Below are 20106 nucleotides of genomic sequence, written 5' to 3'. Positions count from 1 at the left end.
CGGGGCCCGCGCCCCCCACGGCGGGGCCTGGGGGCGGCGGCCGCGCCTCCCCGGAGCTGCGCAGCGACCTCGGGCGAGAGGACGATGCGCCGGCTGCCCTAGGCCCGACCGGGGAGCAGTGCTGCCGATCCCCCCGACCGACCCTCGTACCTGGCCGCGGCGAGGAGGGCGCTGCGTGGCGCTCCTCCGTGCTCCCGAAACGGACCTTGAAGAAGAAGGAGGGCTGGGGAAAGCTGCTGTTCCACCTGCCCTGGCAGAGCAGGGTGGCTGCAGAGATGAGTGGGTTTGGCACGGGCTGGGGGCCTGTAACAGTAGCTGGCTGCACTTGCTTCCTCTGTCACCCCCAGAAACACCCCATGTCCTATGTATAAGCCTGAGAACATAACATTCCTGGGTGTACAACAGCCTGCACCAAGTGACAGATAGAGTAATGCACATCAAAGTGACACCTGAGCACCACAGCTCCCCAGCAGGTAATTGTGCTGGTGTGGGGGGCCATGCTGGGACACAGCTGAGCTAAGCCTATTAGCAATAGTGTCACCTGTGCAGGGATTAGCATTCATTCTGTGGAGATCTGCAAAACCAAAAGTGCCAGTTCACACAGTTTGCTTCTGTTTTGCAGTTACTAGGTCAGTGGAACTATTTAGTAGGGAAGCCAGAACAAAAGTGTTCTTCAGCCACAATACCATGTGGTACTGGTGCCAGCCTCCATTAGTCCTCTGGTTAACACTGCTCTGGGTGGTGTAGACTTACTGTGTAGTGGGAAGAATATACGCACCATAATATACAATCTTGTCATATCACAAGTCTACTTAACTCCTTCAGAAGCTACTTGTTTTATGCTTGTTAAAGTAACAGCTGGAATTGGTCCTTTCTGTGGGTCAGAGTGGAATTAGAGTTGTAGGATTAGTTATAAAGCCTAGTTACATGTCTCAGCTGGTGTTCTGAATAGATTTAAGTCTTTAAAAACTGGGAGAGGAAGGGCAGAATGTATAAAGCATAACTTTACATACCATTTATCTGGTAATAAATTAATTGCTGAAGCACCTGTATCACTATCGGTGTTGTACAAGCAGTACGACATTCCAACACAAGCTTTGCAATTCTTCTACCTAGAGGTTTGGAAGGAAGCTTTTCCTCATAGCACAGAGCTACTGAGTTTAGTTTTTTTAAAAAAAAAAACAAACAAAAAAGCTAAGAAAAACTTCACCTTTAAGCAATGAGCTAGCAGAACAGAGTTTGGATTTTGTTTACCAGAAACTTTAAAGCATTGGCTAGTACACTGAAATAAGATCTGAGGTCAGGAAAGTTTTATTGCTTTTGTTACTGTACGTGTCTGTCAGTGATCGCTCTAAGTTGACCTCACTTGAATTTTGCTGGAGAAAGCCACCTGTTTTTCTCCTACAAGTTGCAAAAAATTTCTGGCTTATTTGAGCACTATGGAAGAGATGAGAGTACTGTTATAAAGGCAAAGCTATAAGTACTAGCTGATTATTTTTTCCTTGCCCATGCTGCATTTCTTGATTACACTTGTTTATAAGGCAGCAGAGTGTAGGGCCACTGAATTTAGCCATTATATTATGATCTAACATTGCTAAGTTTTTATTTACTGTTGGGACTTCAATTTTAACCCAGCAGTTGGTCATAATTACTTCCCATCTTGTATGCAGCATGTTCTATGAGATGCATAGTAAGCTTGCTGAAAGGGGTAACATGCCAAATCTTTGGCAAGAGGCAGGTAATGCATGCAGACTTAAATTCAACTACACGTTAGGCCTCTAGCACTGAGATATGGACTGCCTGACTACCTTGTGCTCCTGTTCTGAGAGCATGGATGCAGTTACAACTGACTTTCTGTACAGATAAGGGTGGTTATGGTCTGCAGCCCAGGGTACTTTTAATGCAGAGTTAAAATTAAGAGTTTTTCCTCCAACAGCCAAACCAGCTTAGAGACTTATGAAGCAAACTGATACCTTAATCAGATCCTGATACTTGGGAGTAGTTGAAGAGGCATTTTTCTTTCTGAAGGGGGGAAAAAAAATTAAAAGCTTATTTTAACAAAAATAAGCAGGCTTTGACAGCCTCCTACTTTCAGGCTCAAACATCTACTTCATTAAGATACCAGAGGTATCAGAAGCACTAGCAGGTACTCTTTTGTCCTAAGGAAAATCAGTTAGTGAAGTTACTCAGTCTAACTTCATAAATTCACTTTGGCAGGTCAGATGCAAAGACAGCACAGATAGAACTTCACCACTTGCCCTGTTTCAAGATGAGAGTTGAAAGTTTTATTGTCTTGATGTAAGCAGACTCAAGGCCTCAAAAGAAGAGTGTGATGGGGCTGGTCTGCTCAGACTTGCATGTTGGTTATATCACTAATGGGTATGCTTGAGGGACATCATTCTAAGTGTTCTTTAACCCAAAGAATAGTCTTGCAAAATAATTACTCAGTGCATAGAGTCATCTTCTAACCACCTATGAATTTGTAGCTTGTCCTTGGAAGCAGGTTAAGAGTATTTACTTAAGTGTTCCTGAAGAAACACTTTTTGTTTGTGCATACGGCATGCATTGCTCAATTGTGGCAAACCTACTCATAAAATTCTCTTATAAGCAACAGATTTGGGGGTTTCTGTAATGAGTTTTCAAACGAGATAAATAACAGTGATATATGTGCTAGCCCAGCCAATTAAGAACTTCCACTTATTTCTGCTCATCTTCAGTCATCCCCACATCAGTTGGGCATAAGCTCAACTTGTGGAGCTTTTCCCATGAGTAGTGCATTTGGAGCTAACCATGCCAAATCAGTTTCCAGACAAAGGTTCTTTGGCTCACTGCATTATGCATTTAGCTTAATTATATCTGACTTTGGCTGAGGAGATCTTAAAAACCAAGAACTCTTAGGTAAAGCATACATAAATGTAAGTTATGTTGTATGCTCTAAGGTGAGGCATTAATCATAACTTGTCATCTTTTTATTAACAGGTGGTTCATTAACCAAGTTGGCTTATTATTCAACTGTGCAGCACAAAGTGGCACGAGTGAGATCCTTTGATCATTCTGGAAAGGTAGGAATTGTATCATTGATCAGTTGCATGCAATTGACTCCTGAGAGTGACGTATGGGACTGGCTTCTCATAGTAGAATAGAAATTTCATCTGAAACCCCTCTAGTAACTTGTTCTATATAAAACTTTACCTAGAAATTTCTTCAGAAGTATGACCTTCTGTAACGTCTGTTACTCTGAAGTTAGTTGTCACAACTGAAATAGTTATTTTCAACACACATTCTAGTATGTACTGACACTTACAGCCATCCCTAAGCATTTGTACTGCAGCTCAGATGAGCGTGTGGCTCCTGTTAATAACCCTTTGCTATATTCCAGGGGAAATTAGCCATTAGCATGGGTTTGGCAATTACTTTTGCTTTGCAAGCTCAATATAGCTCTAGATCTAAATTCACATGACAATACATCATACATGTTCTCTTTACTCAAAGACTGATTGCAGGGCTTCAGAGGTGTGCAGCCCATGCACAGGCAAACTCAGTTACGTTCCTTGCCTTCTTGGAAGTGCTTGAATTCCCAGTTAGCGTTTGAAATAGTTATTTTCTAGACAGATAAGTATGGTACTTTTGTAAAAAAACCCATAGTCCCATGTAAACATAACTTCTCATACAGAGATATTTCATGCATGTCTAATGCATGGGAGAATTGATTATATTCTCAGCTTAAGGAGTATTAAGATCTGTTGAAACTATATTCTTTGAAAGTAGCTTGGGATGTTATGTTTTTTATCAGCATTAACACAGTTTCAAGGCAAAGGAAGCACAGATATTGATGTTCAGTAGTTTAGCATATAACCTTGTTGCTTGAGGAAGGATTTTGAATGATCTACAAGAAATTCTTTTCTCTTTTAAAGGACATAGAAAATGAACCTTTGTATGAAATATCGGTTCAGGAGGAGATTACAGCTCGACTTCACTTCATTAAATTTGAAAACACTTATATTGAAACCTGCCTAGATTTCATCAAAGACCATCTTGTCAATACAGAGACAAAAGTCATCAAAGCTACAGGTGGTGGTGCCTATAAATTCAAAGATCTTATTGAGAAGAAATTGGGGTTGAAGTAAGTGGAACTGTTTAAACTTAGTTGTAGGATTGTATTTCTTCTTTGATGAGATTTTAGTAGGCTAACTTTCTACTTTGCCCGTCTGCCCTCAAAAGCTATCTACACCGCAAGAGTGAAGCAATAGAACATGCCTATGTATCTTGGTCAGACCAGGCTGAATGGACTTGTTAAGTGAACATAAGCTGCAAAAAGATAACTGTATCATTAACCGACATGGCGGAGGTGCAGGAATAGAGCCAACAGGCAGGAACACAGGGCTCAGGAGAAAGACAGTAACAAGAAAAAAGCAGGGTACTATCACAGCTTTTTCCTATAAAGGATCTAACTTGCACCTACTGCATTTTTAAGTTAAATTAGTCTCTATCATGATTATGGTAACGGTTTTTATTTTTCACCTTGCAAGTAGCAGCATTTCAGTGATGTATCCTATCAGTAGCATGCTTTGGATATAGCCTTGAACTCCACTGGAGTAGAGATCCAAATACACAAAACCTACAGTCATATATAAGATGAAATAATATTTGAAATAAAGTAGTAAGTAGTTAGTAAATTCATTACTAACGAGAATTTTAATTGAGAATCTTTGATCAGTTACTGTGATGAGGTGTGTTCAAGTGTGTCAGCCTTTCTACTTAAAGTCTAAGGATGAAATCCACAAGACAACTTTATTATTAAAAGGCAAAATTGTCAGCAAACACTTTTTTTCCTGGATGTATCTAATCTCTATAGTTGCCTAGGTTCTCAAGGTAGGGTTCCAAAAGCTTCTAACATTTTTCCGTACATGCTCAGAAGTGAGAAATTAATATGATATAGTAACTTACTGCATAGCTCCTACCAAAACTTCATGCAGAAGCATGGGCTTGCAGGAGACTAAAGGACAGTCTCATGAATTTACAGCCTCATGAACTTAACACTCAAACATCTTTATCAAACACCGTGTGCTAAAAAGCTGCTGTGAGTATAGATAAAAATATCATTAATTTACACCAATGTAAAGCATTACCTGATGTTACTGGGGAGAACTTCAAGGCACTTCTCATGCTGTAATTCTACACAGTACATGCTTCAGTTTCTGAGGTACTGTGTTCATCTTCTTTTATACTACTTTTTCAAATAACTGTCGTCTTCTAATAGGTAGGATTCTGTTAACTTTTTTCCAAACCAGCCTACACCAGTACCTTATTGGCTGTTCCTAAGTATCCATTAGTCAAGAAAAGGAGGTAATTCCCTCCTTTTCTTATGTGGCTTGTGTTTCTCTGTTTTTATTTAGTAATGACATACTTAATCGGTCCACAGGCCCAGAAAGCAGCACCTTCTCCATCTTGACAAACATAAAACATTCTGTATTAATTGAGATGCATATTTGTGCTTTGTCTATGTGTTTTCAACAAGGCTTATGATATTTCATGTAAGAAATTTACCATAAATCAGTAACAGTACATAAGATACAGAAGTCAGTAAGTGTTAGCTGACTTAACTACATCGTTCATCTTATCTAAATTATGTATCATGTTCCTAGACTCCATAATCACGATATATACTGTTGTGAATCCTATTATTCTTGTGAGAAGTCTTTTTTTCCTGTGTTTGTTAATCACAGTAGTAGGCTCCTCGCAGTCACTTTAATCTGTCATAAATGAGTGCTGAAATGTTGAGGGGGGCCTTTTTTCCTTGTTTGGGGAGGAAGGGGAAGAGCAATAGAAAATTATTCCGTGTTAGGAAGTTGTTTTGTTAAGTTAATTTCCAGATAAGTTTCCTGACCTACTTTATTGCACGGGTGCGCACATACTTGTGCTAGCACTAGGGCACTAAAGAGGCGGTGTAAACAAGCAAACAGGGGAGCAGGATTGTTTTTAATGACAGCATGGTTAACGTAAGATTAAAATTACTATGTAACTACAGTCTAACTTCAGACTGTGTGTTCTGGCATGGAAGATGAACATCAGAACATACGCAGATGTTTTAAGAGATCTGGACTTTTGCCATGTGGTGTGGGTTACTATCTCCTGTATGTAAAGTCTTTAAAAACTACTGTTCTAAAAGCATCCTTGCTTATCAATAGGACTGTGGAATTTATGTAAGGGGTTTTTTTTCTCCCCCTTCCCCTCAGAGTAGATAAAGAAGATGTAATGACCTGCCTAATTAAAGGATGCAACTTCGTGCTAAGGAACATACCCCATGAAGTGTTTGCGTACCAGAAAGATTCAGATACAGAATTCCGATTTCAGACAAACCATCCAAATATTTTCCCTTATTTACTGGTGAATATTGGCTCTGGTGTTTCTATAGTGAAGGTGAGTGGTTGCTAAAATGTTTTACTGTAGAATTTGATAAAGGTGATCTGAAACATCTTACTGTTTTAGATTTGTAGTTGTTTCTTCTTGGGTAATAAAAAGTTTAGAAAGAAAATAATGATTTTTTAAAATTTCAATTTCTTACTGAGTTATGAATGCTTTTCTGTTCACTACCATAGGTTTTTTTTAATCACGTTTAATTTGGTGTTTAGAGAAGTTGTTATATTAACTGATGAGGACAAAGGCTGTCAGATCAGAGTAATTTTTAATGTTTGTTTGTTTTGATACTCTGTTGAGGGGACAAAATTTAATGTCTATATTTAGGATTATTGGCCAAGAATTAAATACAAAGATTTCAGAAACTGCTTGTGGTATAAGTAGGTGGAACATGTACCTCTGGAGAACTTGTCACCTGATATTTACACAACTAAATAGTTCTGCCTGCACTAATTCCACTGTTCAAAAAAATCCCCACATGCTCTCATATCTTACTGTGTGTTTATAGTTATAGTAGGGCTTTCTAGACAAATCTGCTTTGTTTCATTGACAGGTAGAAACAGAAGACAAATTTGAATGGATTGGAGGGAGCTCAATTGGAGGTGGAACATTCTGGGGTCTTGGAGCACTGCTTACAAAAACAAAGGTATCGAAGGGTCAGTTTTAAGGGGTGTGGGATTAAATGAGATGCTAAGAAGCAGCTTGAAATGTTGGAATGCCAAACTCTTTGAATAGGGGGAAATAATTATTTTAAGTAATGTTTGTATGGAAAACCAGAAGTCCAACATTAGTGTACTAGAAGATACCAAAAAATTATGTCTTGTCTCTTGGGGGGATTTACCCTTTATTCAAAGAATTGCTGCCCTTGTGCAGAAACAGAACAATTGCTCAGGACAGTTTTAATACTCTCCATTAGGTGCTTGTGGTTGTAGACTGTTAGGTAACAAAGCTGAGTCCTTGATTTATGTTCATATTTTTGATGCTTCTGATGCATAAAAGGAGGCCTTAAATGCAAAAAGATACTGGTAGAATATAGGGATAAAAACGATAAGATGCTCATCAGTGGCAAAATAATAACCCTACTTGGGACTCGGAGTTTCTCAACAAGGACAAATCTTGTCTATAATGCAGAGAATAGCCTCCTCAAAGTGGCCTCTTAATTTTCTGTACTCTTTGTCAACATGAAATGCCTGCCTAGTTCCTGCAATATTATCTGCAGAAGCAAAGCAGAAAGCACCCAATTACTGCAAAATGTCTGGGAGTAGAGAGGAGGAATTCTGGCGCTCTCTGTTACACATTTCGGTTTCAGGGGCTCATCACTTAAATCCCAGGTTGGTAATCTGCCAGAATAAGGCCTAATTTAGTACTGCTCTGCCTAACTCAGCTCTTAAATCATGCTGGTTTTTCCTGTCTCAAAGATCCATGTGGCTTAAATAGGTGTCCCTAAATGTCAGTGGTGTAGAAAAAGCTAGAGTTACATATGCACCAAATAAGAAAATGTCAAAGGGAAGACCCATACTTGCAATATTTTGTTTGATGCTTTTAAAAAAGAGATCTTAAAACATGACAATGTTTGCTTTTAATTCTCTCAGATTTTGTACAAGAAGAAATTAGGGTTAACAGACTTATAAGTTAAGTATTGGTATCATGCAGATTGCATGTAAGTTTAATTTCAGGGACATTAATGCGTTTCTGCAACAGTAAAGGCAGACTTAGCCTTTTGGTTTATTAAACATTTTTTTCCTTATGCCTCAAGAAGACATAATTCTGTTTGCTCTTAGTTACTGTGTTTCGGACTTCATTCCAGGACAAGAGATGCATGAGGCTTCTGACTATTTTATATGTGCTGATCCATCTCTAGTTTTCAGGGGAAATTCAACAAATTATTTGCAGATAACTGCAGAAAACTGAAGAGGACAGTTGTGCTTTTCATCATTAAAGGAGCTCCACTTAAGATCAGTCTGTCTGATAAGACATGGACTCTGGATGAGTCCTTGTAATTAGAAATAATGTATCTTTTGCTGGGAAGGTTGATTCTAAGACAAGCCAAAACCCCTGGTTTTGGTCAGTAAAGATGCTGCAGAACTCTGCGTTTATGGGCAAGGTTCTCTGGCTGTCCAGGAAAGCTAGAGTAACTCTGCTTCTCATCCTCAGAAATTTGATGAATTGCTGCAACTCGCTTCAAAGGGACAGCACACAAATGTAGACATGCTGGTGAAAGATGTGTATGGAGGTGCCTACCAGACCCTGGGGCTAAGTGGAAATCTGATAGCTAGCAGCTTCGGGAAATCTACTACAGCAGATAAAGGTATTGGTATTTAAAAGATCTACCCAAGATTTGCTATACAGTTAATGCTTTATATTGCCTGTCAGCGTGGATTTGCTGCTTGTGCCAGCTTCCTGTGAACACTTAAATGGATGGAAAAACAGTTGCCAGCTTCATCAGCATAAACATGTCTTATCCATTTCCCCATGTTATGCATGCTGGGCTGAGAGGGGACATGAAGCACTGCTTGAGTTGCTCCAGTTATTTGGAGTTGGTGTTTGAAACTAATGAGAAGTGCAACCATCTCCTCTGGCCCTTGGGAATCTGATGTTTATAATGATCTAACAAGTAGAGCTGGAAAATAACCACCAGTCCTTTTCATGATCTTGCCTACATGTGTTTTGCCTGCAGAATGTTTTATTGACTAAAACTCTTATATAGTACTGCCTTACAAGCAGGCATTCAGATTTTCAGTTTGGGATTGCGTAAGTCTAGGCAAACGACAAAAATAGCTGTCTGGTTAGCCAATCAATTAACATTGGTTAATTGATTCATATGGGAAATATATGTGCTTTCTTGGTCCAGAAAAGGACCTATGGCAGTGATTTACTATAATTTGCAATTTTATTTTCAGTACTATAATAAAATGCTTGCAGTGCATCTCAGGTCAAGATGGACGGATGAACCATTATCCATGGTTCCTAGAGAGAAGAAATGAAGTTCTTGCCCATTTGCCGTTGGCCTTTCAAGCAGGTTTCTTTCAAGCAATATTTCACAGAGGCTTAGTGTTTTTTTCATGATATCTTCAGTCAAATACACACGCCTTGTTGTTTGAAGTACTTTTATATAAAAGATTTGGGGGGGGGCGGGGGGGAACACCTTTCTTCTATACACATAAAGAGACTGATCAAACTCCCTTTTTTTTTCTCCAGCTGTAGGCTATCTGTTAGAAAAGTACAGTCCATTTGAGTGCTCCTCAGCTGTGTTTAACTTGGTTTACTATTTCTTTCCTTTAAGAATTTTCCAAAGAAGATATGGCAAAAAGTTTACTACATATGATCAGCAATGACATCGGTCAACTCGCCTGCCTCTATGCCAAACTCCATAACTTAGATAAAATATATTTTGGAGGATTCTTTATTCGGGGTCACCCTGTTACTATGCGCACAATAACCTACAGTATCAACTTCTTCTCCAAGGTAATGAAAACAGAGATTTTCCTAATAGCAAAGTCACGTGTTTAGTTATCTTTCTAGGTTGTTGGGAGACTTTAATAAATTAATTTGCACATGAAGTAAGCTCAGAGGGCTGCTGTTTAGGTAGGTAAGGCAGGGCTATAAAAATCCGTTGTGGGAGGGGTAAAATCAATGTGAATTGCCTGGGAGTTCTGTCTGGCCTCTCTTTCTCTCTCCCTCCCTCCCTCCCTCTCTCTCTTTATTATTATTTTTTGATTGACAGTCTGTCTTGTAGCTGCCAAGTAATGAGTTTTCACTATTTTCTTGGATAGGTACCATTGTTACTCAGTTCCTCTTGCTGACTTGCAACTATTTCTTTTCACCCCCTAGGCTATGCAATGTGGGATTGTTCTGCTGAGATAGTTAGCAGTTAGTATCAGTGGGGGTTTTTGGTTTTCGTTTGTTTTTCAAAAAAAACCCCCCACCAAACCCAAAACAACCAAGCTGTAGTTCTTTGCAAGTTTTGAAGCTGTTGAAAATACTCAAGATTTTTCACTAGAAGAACAGTCAAGTCCAAAAGCTCACTTAATGGGTGTTACAGGTAGATTAGTTCCTGTGCTTTTGCAATTTTATGGAATAGATGACACAATTTTTTTTTCTCATCTCAGTGCTTCAGGCAAGAGACTCCTGTATACTGCTTTTTTTTCCCCCTTTATTTCACCATTGCAGTCCCTTTCTGTAAAACTCTGTTGGGTTTCAAGAAAACTGTTGCAAACCTGCAGCTTTAGGTTCTTGTAAGAGTAGTTTTATCAGTGATTCAAATCCAAATGTCCCTGTGAATTGTAGCTGATCTCTTACTATAGCTTACCTCAGTGTTAATTGTTCTTATAGTCGCTGCTGCAGACACAGCTGATTCTCCTTTAGAGTAGGCACTGTCTCACCCAGCCTTGCCTAGGAAAGCTAAGGGACCCTGCTGCTAGGATGGAGGGTGTTCTTATTCTCTCTAGCATTTGTGTATTATATGAACAATTAAACTAACTAATTTGATGGGGGAAATGCTTGCCTGTGGATAATATACAGAGTGTCTGTATGTTGTTGAATGTTGAATAGCAGTGTAATGAAATAAAGATAATGAGCAATGTCGCGAATGTGTTGGATGCGCAGTGGCACACACTTAGGTTGATGACTTAGAACTCAGATGACCTTATATTTCCAGCCTGTTCAAGCAAGAGGAGTTGAGTATTCATAGAATGATGCAGTGATCTTTTCTAGTGAAGGCACTGGCTTCCCTCTGCTTCTGTGGTTGTGCAGGCTTAGAATACGCGCCACTTCTGCATGTGTTTTTTTCCCCAGCTGTTTAATAATTGTGGAATGATGTATGTAAGCAGTTCCTCCTGAAGCTGTGTTTCAGAAGCACCATTAAAGTTACTGAATGTGTTAGAATGTAGCACAAATGAATATTACCATCGTCTAGTTGTTTCTATTAAATTTAAGTGTAAAACTAGTGACAAAGTAGTACATACTAGCCATCAGGGACCATCCAATTGCAATGTTTCATATTGTGGCAGGGAGAGGTTCAGGCATTGTTCCTGAGACATGAAGGCTACCTGGGAGCCATTGGGGCATTTTTAAAAGGAGCCGAACAAGACAGTAAGTACAGCACTGCTATGTTCTGTATATGCTGTGTTCTGAAATGTCAGTGTAATGTCCAAGTTTCTCTTAAGAGGCTGCATGTAAGTCATTGCCTAAATAAATACATTTGGCACTAATAAACACAGATGCTGGGCTTTGGTTTTATATATTCTGGCAGGGACATCTTAATTTCTCACTGTTTTTCCTGCTCACCTTTGAGAAGCCAGCAGGACTTGGCTCTTCTCTTTTCTGCATTTCTGCAAAGAACTGTCATAACTCTAAATCAACTTGGGGAAATGTGGTTTCTGAGAACTTTCCCCCTCTTTAAGAGGCCAGCTTCTGAATTCAGTTAATGTACTGAAGAACAGCATCTCAAAACTGTGTTTGAGAGTGAAAAGCCTCACAGACATTTATGAAGGATGAGACTTCTGTCCAGCATTCTTTGGGTATAGGGTGCTTTGGTTGAATTCTGCCATTTTTCTTTTTTTTTTCTGGTTGATGTACTAGCAAGCCAGTCAGTGTATTAGTTATAGTGGAACAGACAGTGGGGTTGTTAATGCTACTTAGTTTTAGTAAGCATCAAATATACCTCAGAATAATGGATGTGGAATTCTTTTCATACCCATTTTATAGATGTGGGCAAGGAACCAGCTACTGAGGAATTAGACATTACTTCTGCAGCATGTACTGTACATCTGAACTTGATTAAGCTTTTTCTCAAATAAAAAAAATTTCTATAAGTAACTTTAGTGTTTATATGAAACTTACATTGTGCTTTGAGAGTTTTGTAATTATATTTTGTTAATAATGGATCTAGATTTAGAAATAAGAAATTATGTCTATGATCAGTGATAGTGCTTTGAAGGCATGCTGGTTACAGCTGTTAATGACAATGACAAGTTATAAAAAAAAGAATTATTTTATAACTTTAATTGTCATGTCTCATTCAGGTTGAAGCTCTTTAGAGCTAGGTAATTCACTGAGTGGTTGAAACATTTCTTTTGGGGGTTAGAGGGAAAAATTATGTTTACTTTTAAAGACAAGGGAAGATGGCTTTTGTAGTGAAGCAGCTTCTCTGAAGGGATGCTAACTCTAGACTCACTCATGGGAGTATTTTCAGTTTTATTTTCAGATTATGTGTGTCTCTGTCTTTCTCTTTTCTAGATCCAAATCAGTATAGCTGGGGAGAGAATTATGCTGGGAGTTCTGGTCTTATGAGCACATCACCCGATGTTTACCCTATGCAGAGAACAAGGAGTGGTACAGTATGTGGTGTCTTTCCTAAAACTAAGTGCCTTTTCTTAGTAATGGTGATTTGAAAAGAGATGACTATTCTCAAGCTAGTTGTCTCTTGCCCCTGGGACTCCTGCTTACCAAAAGAAGTGACTAATATGGTGTCTTGTGTCATGTGTGATGTTGTCTTGTGTGATGGTTTGATGTAATGTCTCATAAAAACAGATTGCGGCTGCTACTTTATCTTATTCTCCTTCACCAAAGCAGGGGAGGGAGGGAAACATTCATCTCTTACCCTTTCTCTGAAGTAGCTGGATTTTGCTACAGCTGAAATATCGTGCTTCAGAATTTTGAATCTGATGTTCCACTGTCTTTAAGCAGCGCTTATTTACTTCCTATGAGAAGAGAAGTATATAATTGGACAGAAGAGCATGAGCCCAGTCATTTCTTAAATACACTGACAATACAGTAATTCCGATTTCACAGTGAAACTGGCATACAGTAAGCAATCAGAAAATACATTAAGGTTCTTAAAATATTCTAATACTGCATCTACTGAAGTGCTTTTGAGAAGAAGATAGAATAGTGGAGCTCATTGTGTTTTACTGTCTTTTACTGATCTGCATGTCAGTGTTTTTCATGTCAAGTTTTTTTAAATTTCCTCCATCGTTGATTTACCTCCTCCCCATTTTCAGGAATTAGTTTCCTATACTTGCTATAGGGTGCGGGGGGGAGGAGCAGGTGTTGGCTTTGGTTAGTTGTTTTCTCTTGGTTGCTTGGCTTTCTTAGGCCTGAAGATGAGGTGCAGAACTCTTACTGAATCGTTTCCCAGACCAAGCCTTAATATAAGTCCACTCTGAGCTGCAGATGATAGATTTTATGGGTTGTGCCTATATGTAAAAAATATACCTAATTTTAAGCTCTGCCATAACTGAAATTATTGTAATGAAATTGTGGATTACAAGTACGACCAAAAAAAATAACAACATGATCCTTCTTAATCATAAAATAGATGACATATTTTAAAAAGTATTTATGCAGATGTAAGGATCATCTGTTGTTTGTCAACCCTTTTAATCTGTGAAAAGATTATGTTTGTTTCATGCTGGCAGTGGTACAGGAGTCTCAAACCAGCTGTGGTGTGCTGTCCACAGCTTCTCCATTTTGAATTCTTCTATCGCTTGGCACTCACTTTGTTGACGTAAAGTGAAATGTCTTTGCAACAATCATAGCTCAGAAATGTCCGCTTTTAAGCAGTGAAATTAACACTGAAGACAATTGTTCTATAGCAACCACTTTGGTTTATGTACACAAAGTCTTGTTACGTTGTGGGCTTTAATCTTTACTTAGTCTGAACATTTCTAGGCCATGCAGTGTTCGCAAATGCAATGTGATTAGATAGTTGTATAAAATAAAGATAAATGTGCACAGGTTTTTTAGACGCAAGAAATAAGGCACCCTTTATGTACAGAGCTGTGTAACTAGACATATTTCACATGAATTTAATCTCTATCTTAGAAATTTGATCCCAAGCAGTGTTTTCACAAGGCATGAGGAAAAGTTTGGGAGATTTGATCAGGATTGTAGAAGGAAGTTGTAGAGCCGCATAGCAACATTCCTTTACAGACAAGCCTGTGCTCAGCTCTTTGTGCTCCTGTCTTTGAACCTGATAGCCCAGCAGATTTGACAGTACTGGGGAGGAAGGGAAGGAAAATAATAAAATAGAGGGCCTATAGTAAGTTTTCATCATGAAATTTGATAATCTCTATCTATAGGGTGGGCATGGATAAATAATCCATGGGGAGTGGATTATTTATGATGACACATACTCTAATATAGTTGTCCGCAAATTTGTCAGTCTTAACTGTGGATGGACTTCTGTAGCCCTTGTGCTAGTTTAATTTGTTATGAATCAGTTTCTGAGTAAGTTCTAATAAATCTCTTTCATTTTTCACCTAGTTTGACATGCTTGAAATGGATAGGTTGGAGAGACCGCTTGTTAACCTACCCCTGCTGAAAGACCCATCAACCTATATTCCAGACACTGTTGACCTCACAGATGATGCCATGGCCAGAAAATACTGGCTCACCTGCTTTGAGGAGGCACTGGATGGGGTAAATGTCACAAGACAGTCATATGTATGAATGACACAAATATTTAGCAAATAAATCTTCTGTGGACCAACGCGTTTACCCTGCAAAATATGCCTGCTGTGTCAAACCGATTGTGTGTAAGTACAGTTCTCTCTCCCCTGTTAAGAGGCATCTGACTTTGTTCCAGTCTCCTAAGGAAGGGCTTGGTGCCTTCAAAGGCAGAAGTATTCTTCTCCTATGGTGTTTTTTCTTTTTTTTAAGGTGTTTTCAAAGCATCTTCTCTCTTAAATGGCACTTACCACCTCTTTATACAGAGCTGGCAAGCAGGATGGTTATACAATCAAAGGCCAAAAAAGATACTTGCATTATTCTTCCTCTTGGGAGCAGTCCTGCTGACTTACAGCCACTTTTGCATTCGAAGAGCATGAGTTAATCATCAGACGTGTTATTTTTTCTGCACTGTGAAACTGATTCAGTCAGTGCATGCTAGTACTGAAGAGCTATATATACTTAATAAGCAAATCTGAATCAGAAGCTTCATGAGTGTGTGTCAGGAGGAAAAGGGCTGGGAAAAACACAGGGGCAGCATGTCGACTTGACCTTACTGTAGTAAAGAAAAAAAACCACAAGGGGTTGATGTGGACTCTTAAATTTCTGCCTGTTTCTCCTTTTGTGTGTGTGTGTGTTGTTATTTTTTTTTCCCTTCCTGTAAGTAGTTAGAACTTGTGTTTAATTTCTGAAAGTACAGTCTTGAAAATAAACTTTAAATCTTTTGGGAAGAAAGGAGGTATTTAAAATTATTCTTTGATGGTTGGAGTAAAGGAAAGCTGGAAGATACTGTGTGGGAGGGACTAGATGGCATGCAGGCACCGAACAGTATAGCAGATGGAGGGGTTATTTTTCAGGCTGAACTTCAGATCAGTTACATGGAGGAAGAACTCACTTAGTAACTTCTGTCTTGCCTCATTTCTGTACCAGGTGGCAAAGCGTGCTGCAGCCAGTCAACCAGACTCTATTGATGCACTGGAGAGAGCTGAAAAGTTCCGACAGAAATACTGGAATAAGCTCCAGACGCTCAGGCAGCAGCCTTTGTAAGTGTCTTTATTTTTCCCTTTTTCATCACTTGCTACTTCTGTTGAGCAGAGCAAATTAAAAGCTAACTAAAAGCTAATTAGGTTATGAAACAGAGCAAACTGAAAGCTAAGTATGCTGGAGTCTATAGCAAGTTGATGTGCCAGACATCAGGTCCTCTGCACAGAACTTTTGGATCTCAAATATTGGCATTTAATGGAAAAAATTTTATTGGCAGAAGATTTATTATTAAAAATTGTTACATGGTTATTAAAAATGGTAGCACGTTAATGCAAGTATCTGGCTTTGCTCTGAACATTGTCCCTCTCTGTATTTAAATAAATTGTATGGTAGATTTACCACTTAGATACCGTTTAGCACATGTAGCATGTAAACTTTTAACTTAAGTGCTTGTGTGATGTGCTATGACTTCCAGCGGAAACAGAGGAGAAAATAACTTTTTTCTGTTTGAAATAGTTGATCTTGTAGTGGACTTGGCAGTGCTAGGTTAACGGTTGGACTTGATGATCTTAAAGGTCTTTTCCAACCTAAATGATTCTATGATTCTATCTCTCTTTTTGTCCCCCCTTCTCCCTGTTTTAAAGTGCATATGGTACCTTAACAGTTAGAAGTCTTTTGGATACAAGGGAACACTGTTTAAACGAGTTCAATTTTCCGGATCCCTATTCAAAGGTAAGTTGTTCTTGCTTTACAGGGTGGACAACATGTAAGTTCAAGACGCTTTTTCCATACTCTGAAACTTTGTATAAGTAATGGCATATAGGGGAGAGATTAAACTGGCTACCTTGCAGCAGGTTTAACCAGTTGGTGGTTGTCGCTGAGGAGAAACAGCAATGGGTAATGGGGTATAAAGCCTTTGACCTCTAACATGCTCATGGTGAGGATAATGCTAACCAAAAATATTCCCAGCTTCAGTTGTCTGATACATCTGAGAAGCGAATTGATGGTGTCTGTCATCAGATACTGTTGTAACTTGCTCCTTCTGTGGGGAGGTGTTTCCTTCAGTTTAGGACTGAGGAAACTGCATGGAGAAGCCTGCACTTCTGATTGTGGAGTACCTCGCAAGTGACCTGAGAATTTCAATTTTGAGGACAGTCACTTGATTTCCCTTTATACTGAGGCTACTACTGCAGTCTGGCAGACTTCAGGGATTTTTCTTTTTTTCTCCTCTTTCTCATAATTCTCTTCATGGTGTGGAAACCATTTTCAAATTTAAAGCTATGTGTAGCTATGTAAGTGCTTTCCAATAAATATGTAAACTGCAGACTGTTGTAAAAGACACTTAGCATTGTTATCTTGTAGAGCAGTTAATGATCTCAACAGCTCCACGCAAAAGTCACCAATGCTATGAACTCACGTTTCTGTGTTCCTTTTACTGTCTTCAAGTGTGTTTTCTTTTCTGTCCTCACCACCCCCCCCCAAAGGGAAGGAAAGGAAGGGGGGATGTTCATAAACAGATAGTCATCCTCCCTCACCTCATCGTGTCCAAAAAAGGCCTGGAAAAAACCCAAACAAACCTTCCCACATTCCCTTACTTGCTGAGGCAATCTATCCTTAAACCAAACTGTGCGCTTTCCTACATAGTGTCTCTGGATTAATTTACTGCTGTGCTGTAAAAGGATTCTTGATTAGTTTTGTAATTTTTGAGATACTCAGCAGAGTTGGGCTGGAGTGTATACAAATGCCTAACCTCTAGCTCTTAAAAATATTTGTTGCCATTGTGCAGCTGTTTACGCTTTGTCTCTTATTGTGCAACGTAATATGGTTGGGGGAGAGGACATGCGAAGTCAGTATTTCTCAAAAATAACTTGTGTAGGTCCGATCCTCACCGCTTGTCTGTGTGGACATAGAAATAACAGCAGTGCCAGTGTCTGGTTACAGACTTTTTTCTGACTGTTGATCTATTTCTACAAAATACATAGAAGGTTCTCCCTAGCTGTATTGTCACATGTTACATTGACTCTAAGAAAAAGGTAAAAAATATGTGAGGTGGCTTTTACTTATATTTGCTTTTTGGTAATTGAGATGAGATATTGCCAATAAAAGATCTTGATGTAAAGATGGAACCCAGTATCACTTAAATTTTTTAAGATAACTAGCTATGTAACACTGATCTCACTGGAGACAGAAGCAGAGAAAAAAATTCAAGAGCGTCTAAGCATCTGGGATGATGAAACTCTTGATGCAAAAATCACAAAAGTCTCTTCCAGTTTTTGTAAATCTGCTAGTGGTAAGCCTTCTCTTGGGAATTACCCAGGTTTGATGGATCATGTTACTACTAAAACTTTTTTGTGTGTCCACTCTCCCATTCCCCAATCTGCTCAAGATCTATTGCACCTCTAACTTATTAAGAAAAGTAATTCTTGGGCTACAGATCATATCCTAGCACTAATGAAGCTTTTTATTAGAATCCCAGGAAACTTTTTTCTTGTTGATACTAAGCATGCTGATAACAGTAACTTGTTGGTCCATTAGAGGCCATGAACGTAGAGGAGAATGCTTGAACGTGGTCTTGGGACTGAGACAACCAATGATGGGTAAGAAATTTTTGTCTATAAATCCAATGTTTCATGTCTTTCTTACAGGTAAAGCAGAAAGAAAATGGCATAGCCTTAAAATGTTTTCAAAGCGTAATCGAATCTTTGGATTCATTAGGCTGGGAGGAGAGGCAGTTTGCTCTGGTGAAAGGACTTCTTGCGGGGAATGTCTTTGACTGGGGAGCAAAAGCAGTCTCAGAGTAGGTGTTAAATATTTTAAAAGCACCCTTTTAAGATACAGAATATCCAATTGTTCTTTTTTTAAAGAAAATAAAGTGCACCAGTCTAACTTCAATTGTAGTTTGTATTTCACCTTAATCAAATGTTGGTTGTTTATTTCCAAGCGTTGTGGTGGTGCGGGAAAGTTTACATTTCCACCCTTGAAATCTGGCAGACATGTTACTGTGAATGTTTGAATTAAGTGGTAGAGCATGTAATATTCCCGTCTGGCTGCTTTGCTTGTAGCATTGTTATTAGCACTGCTTTTGGGTATGTGTTGTACTGTGTTCCTAGAACAGAAAATACGCTATTTTTCTGCAACCTCCAGTTGTCCTGATAACACAGTATATATTCTGTGGGCTGTAAGTTAGGTTGGTGGTCTCTTTTGATAACTAAATATTAAGTATTTTTGATCAACATAGATTTCTGTTGCTATTTGGAGAGCTTTTTTTCCTTATATCCTGTCAGCAGCCATGAATTCATTTGGGGATATTAATGCCAACAGTCTTGAAATATTTTTGATTTTTCAATTCTAGAACTTTCTTTTTGTGGGGCTGATAATATAGATCCAAGAGCGTGGGAGAGGGGCACTGTTTTACAGCTGACATTCAGCACTTCCTTTCCCTTTCTGCATCTTTGAGGAGTTTTCCCTCTGATTAAATCAAGAAAAGTCCATTAAAAACAAGGTGATTCAAGGCTCCATGGGCGTTCTTAGGCTTGTGTTACTTCTGATGTTGCCCACAACCAGAAACTTGAACTGGCACCAGTCGGAGCAGTTAGTCTACTTGCCGCTCGTGCTAAGTGTAGCGCTCATTCTCTCTAAGGAAGGAACTAAGAGATGCAGACTGAGTTAAATTCATACTAGATTTAAGGAACTTCAGGAGACTTGACTGGCAAGCATTCCCCACATGGTGTGGTATTTTAACTGAGAGCTTAGAATCCAACATCTCATTATGTAAATCCTCATCACCACCTAAGTGTTTGGGGCTACTTTCCTATACATATAGCCAATAGCAGTAGCTCTGTATCTGGTTATTTTGATTCCTTTTTTTCCCCACGCAGGTACAACTTTAAAAAAAACTTTTGTAGACCAATCTTCAAATCAGGCTTTGTAAAGCACTGTTTTACCATGCAGATATTTTAGATCATGACTATATTTTATGGTGGTCTGCAGATCAAAAGATGTCTTTTTTGCCTGTAGTCTAGTGCCTGCAAACATTTGTATATTGCTGAAACCTTTTTCTTTTAGCATAAGAACTCTAATTTAATGTACATCATCTGAGCCTTTTGTTTTTAACATAAGCACAAAGTATCTGTTTCTCAGTCATTGGACCTATCCACGCTCCCCATTATAACTGATGCAATAAAATTGCTGACCACCTGCTAAAGAAATGTTTGAATTATATTTATGTGAGATGAAGTTGCTTAACTGCGTACCCTT

The 20106-nt window shown here is 38.9% G+C and overlaps 1 protein-coding gene across 5 annotated transcripts in view; it reads left to right on the top strand.

The window, feature by feature from the left end:
* PANK4 (pantothenate kinase 4 (inactive)) overlaps positions 1-20106 on the top strand; it is a 33323-nt gene that overhangs the window by 611 nt on the left and 12606 nt on the right. For 4 of the 5 annotated variants that reach the window (XR_012045763.1, XM_072883566.1, XM_072883565.1 and 1 more), the window contains exons 2-13: positions 2980-3062; positions 3915-4123; positions 6237-6420; positions 6971-7063; positions 8572-8725; positions 9701-9882; positions 11427-11508; positions 12655-12755; positions 14683-14838; positions 15796-15908; positions 16494-16581; positions 18495-18646. Coding sequence is in view for 4 of the 5 variants with exons in the window: in XM_072883566.1 (XP_072739667.1) it covers positions 2980-3062; positions 3915-4123; positions 6237-6420; positions 6971-7063; positions 8572-8725; positions 9701-9882; positions 11427-11508; positions 12655-12755; positions 14683-14838; positions 15796-15908; positions 16494-16581; positions 18495-18646 (1597 nt within the window). In the remaining variant the exon portion in view is untranslated. Of the gene's footprint in view, positions 1-347; positions 474-2979; positions 3063-3914; positions 4124-6236; positions 6421-6970; positions 7064-8571; positions 8726-9700; positions 9883-11426; positions 11509-12654; positions 12756-14682; positions 14839-15795; positions 15909-16493; positions 16582-18494; positions 18647-20106 lie in introns of all 5 variants that reach the window. The other variant, XM_072883567.1, reaches the window with a different exon arrangement.

The sequence above is a fragment of the Ciconia boyciana genome, chromosome 19 (genome assembly GCF_034638445.1).
Source record: "Ciconia boyciana chromosome 19, ASM3463844v1, whole genome shotgun sequence".
Taxonomy (NCBI): domain Eukaryota; kingdom Metazoa; phylum Chordata; class Aves; order Ciconiiformes; family Ciconiidae; genus Ciconia; species Ciconia boyciana.
Note: the sequence above shows the minus strand (reverse complement) of the source record. Positions and strands in the feature narration are given on the sequence as shown.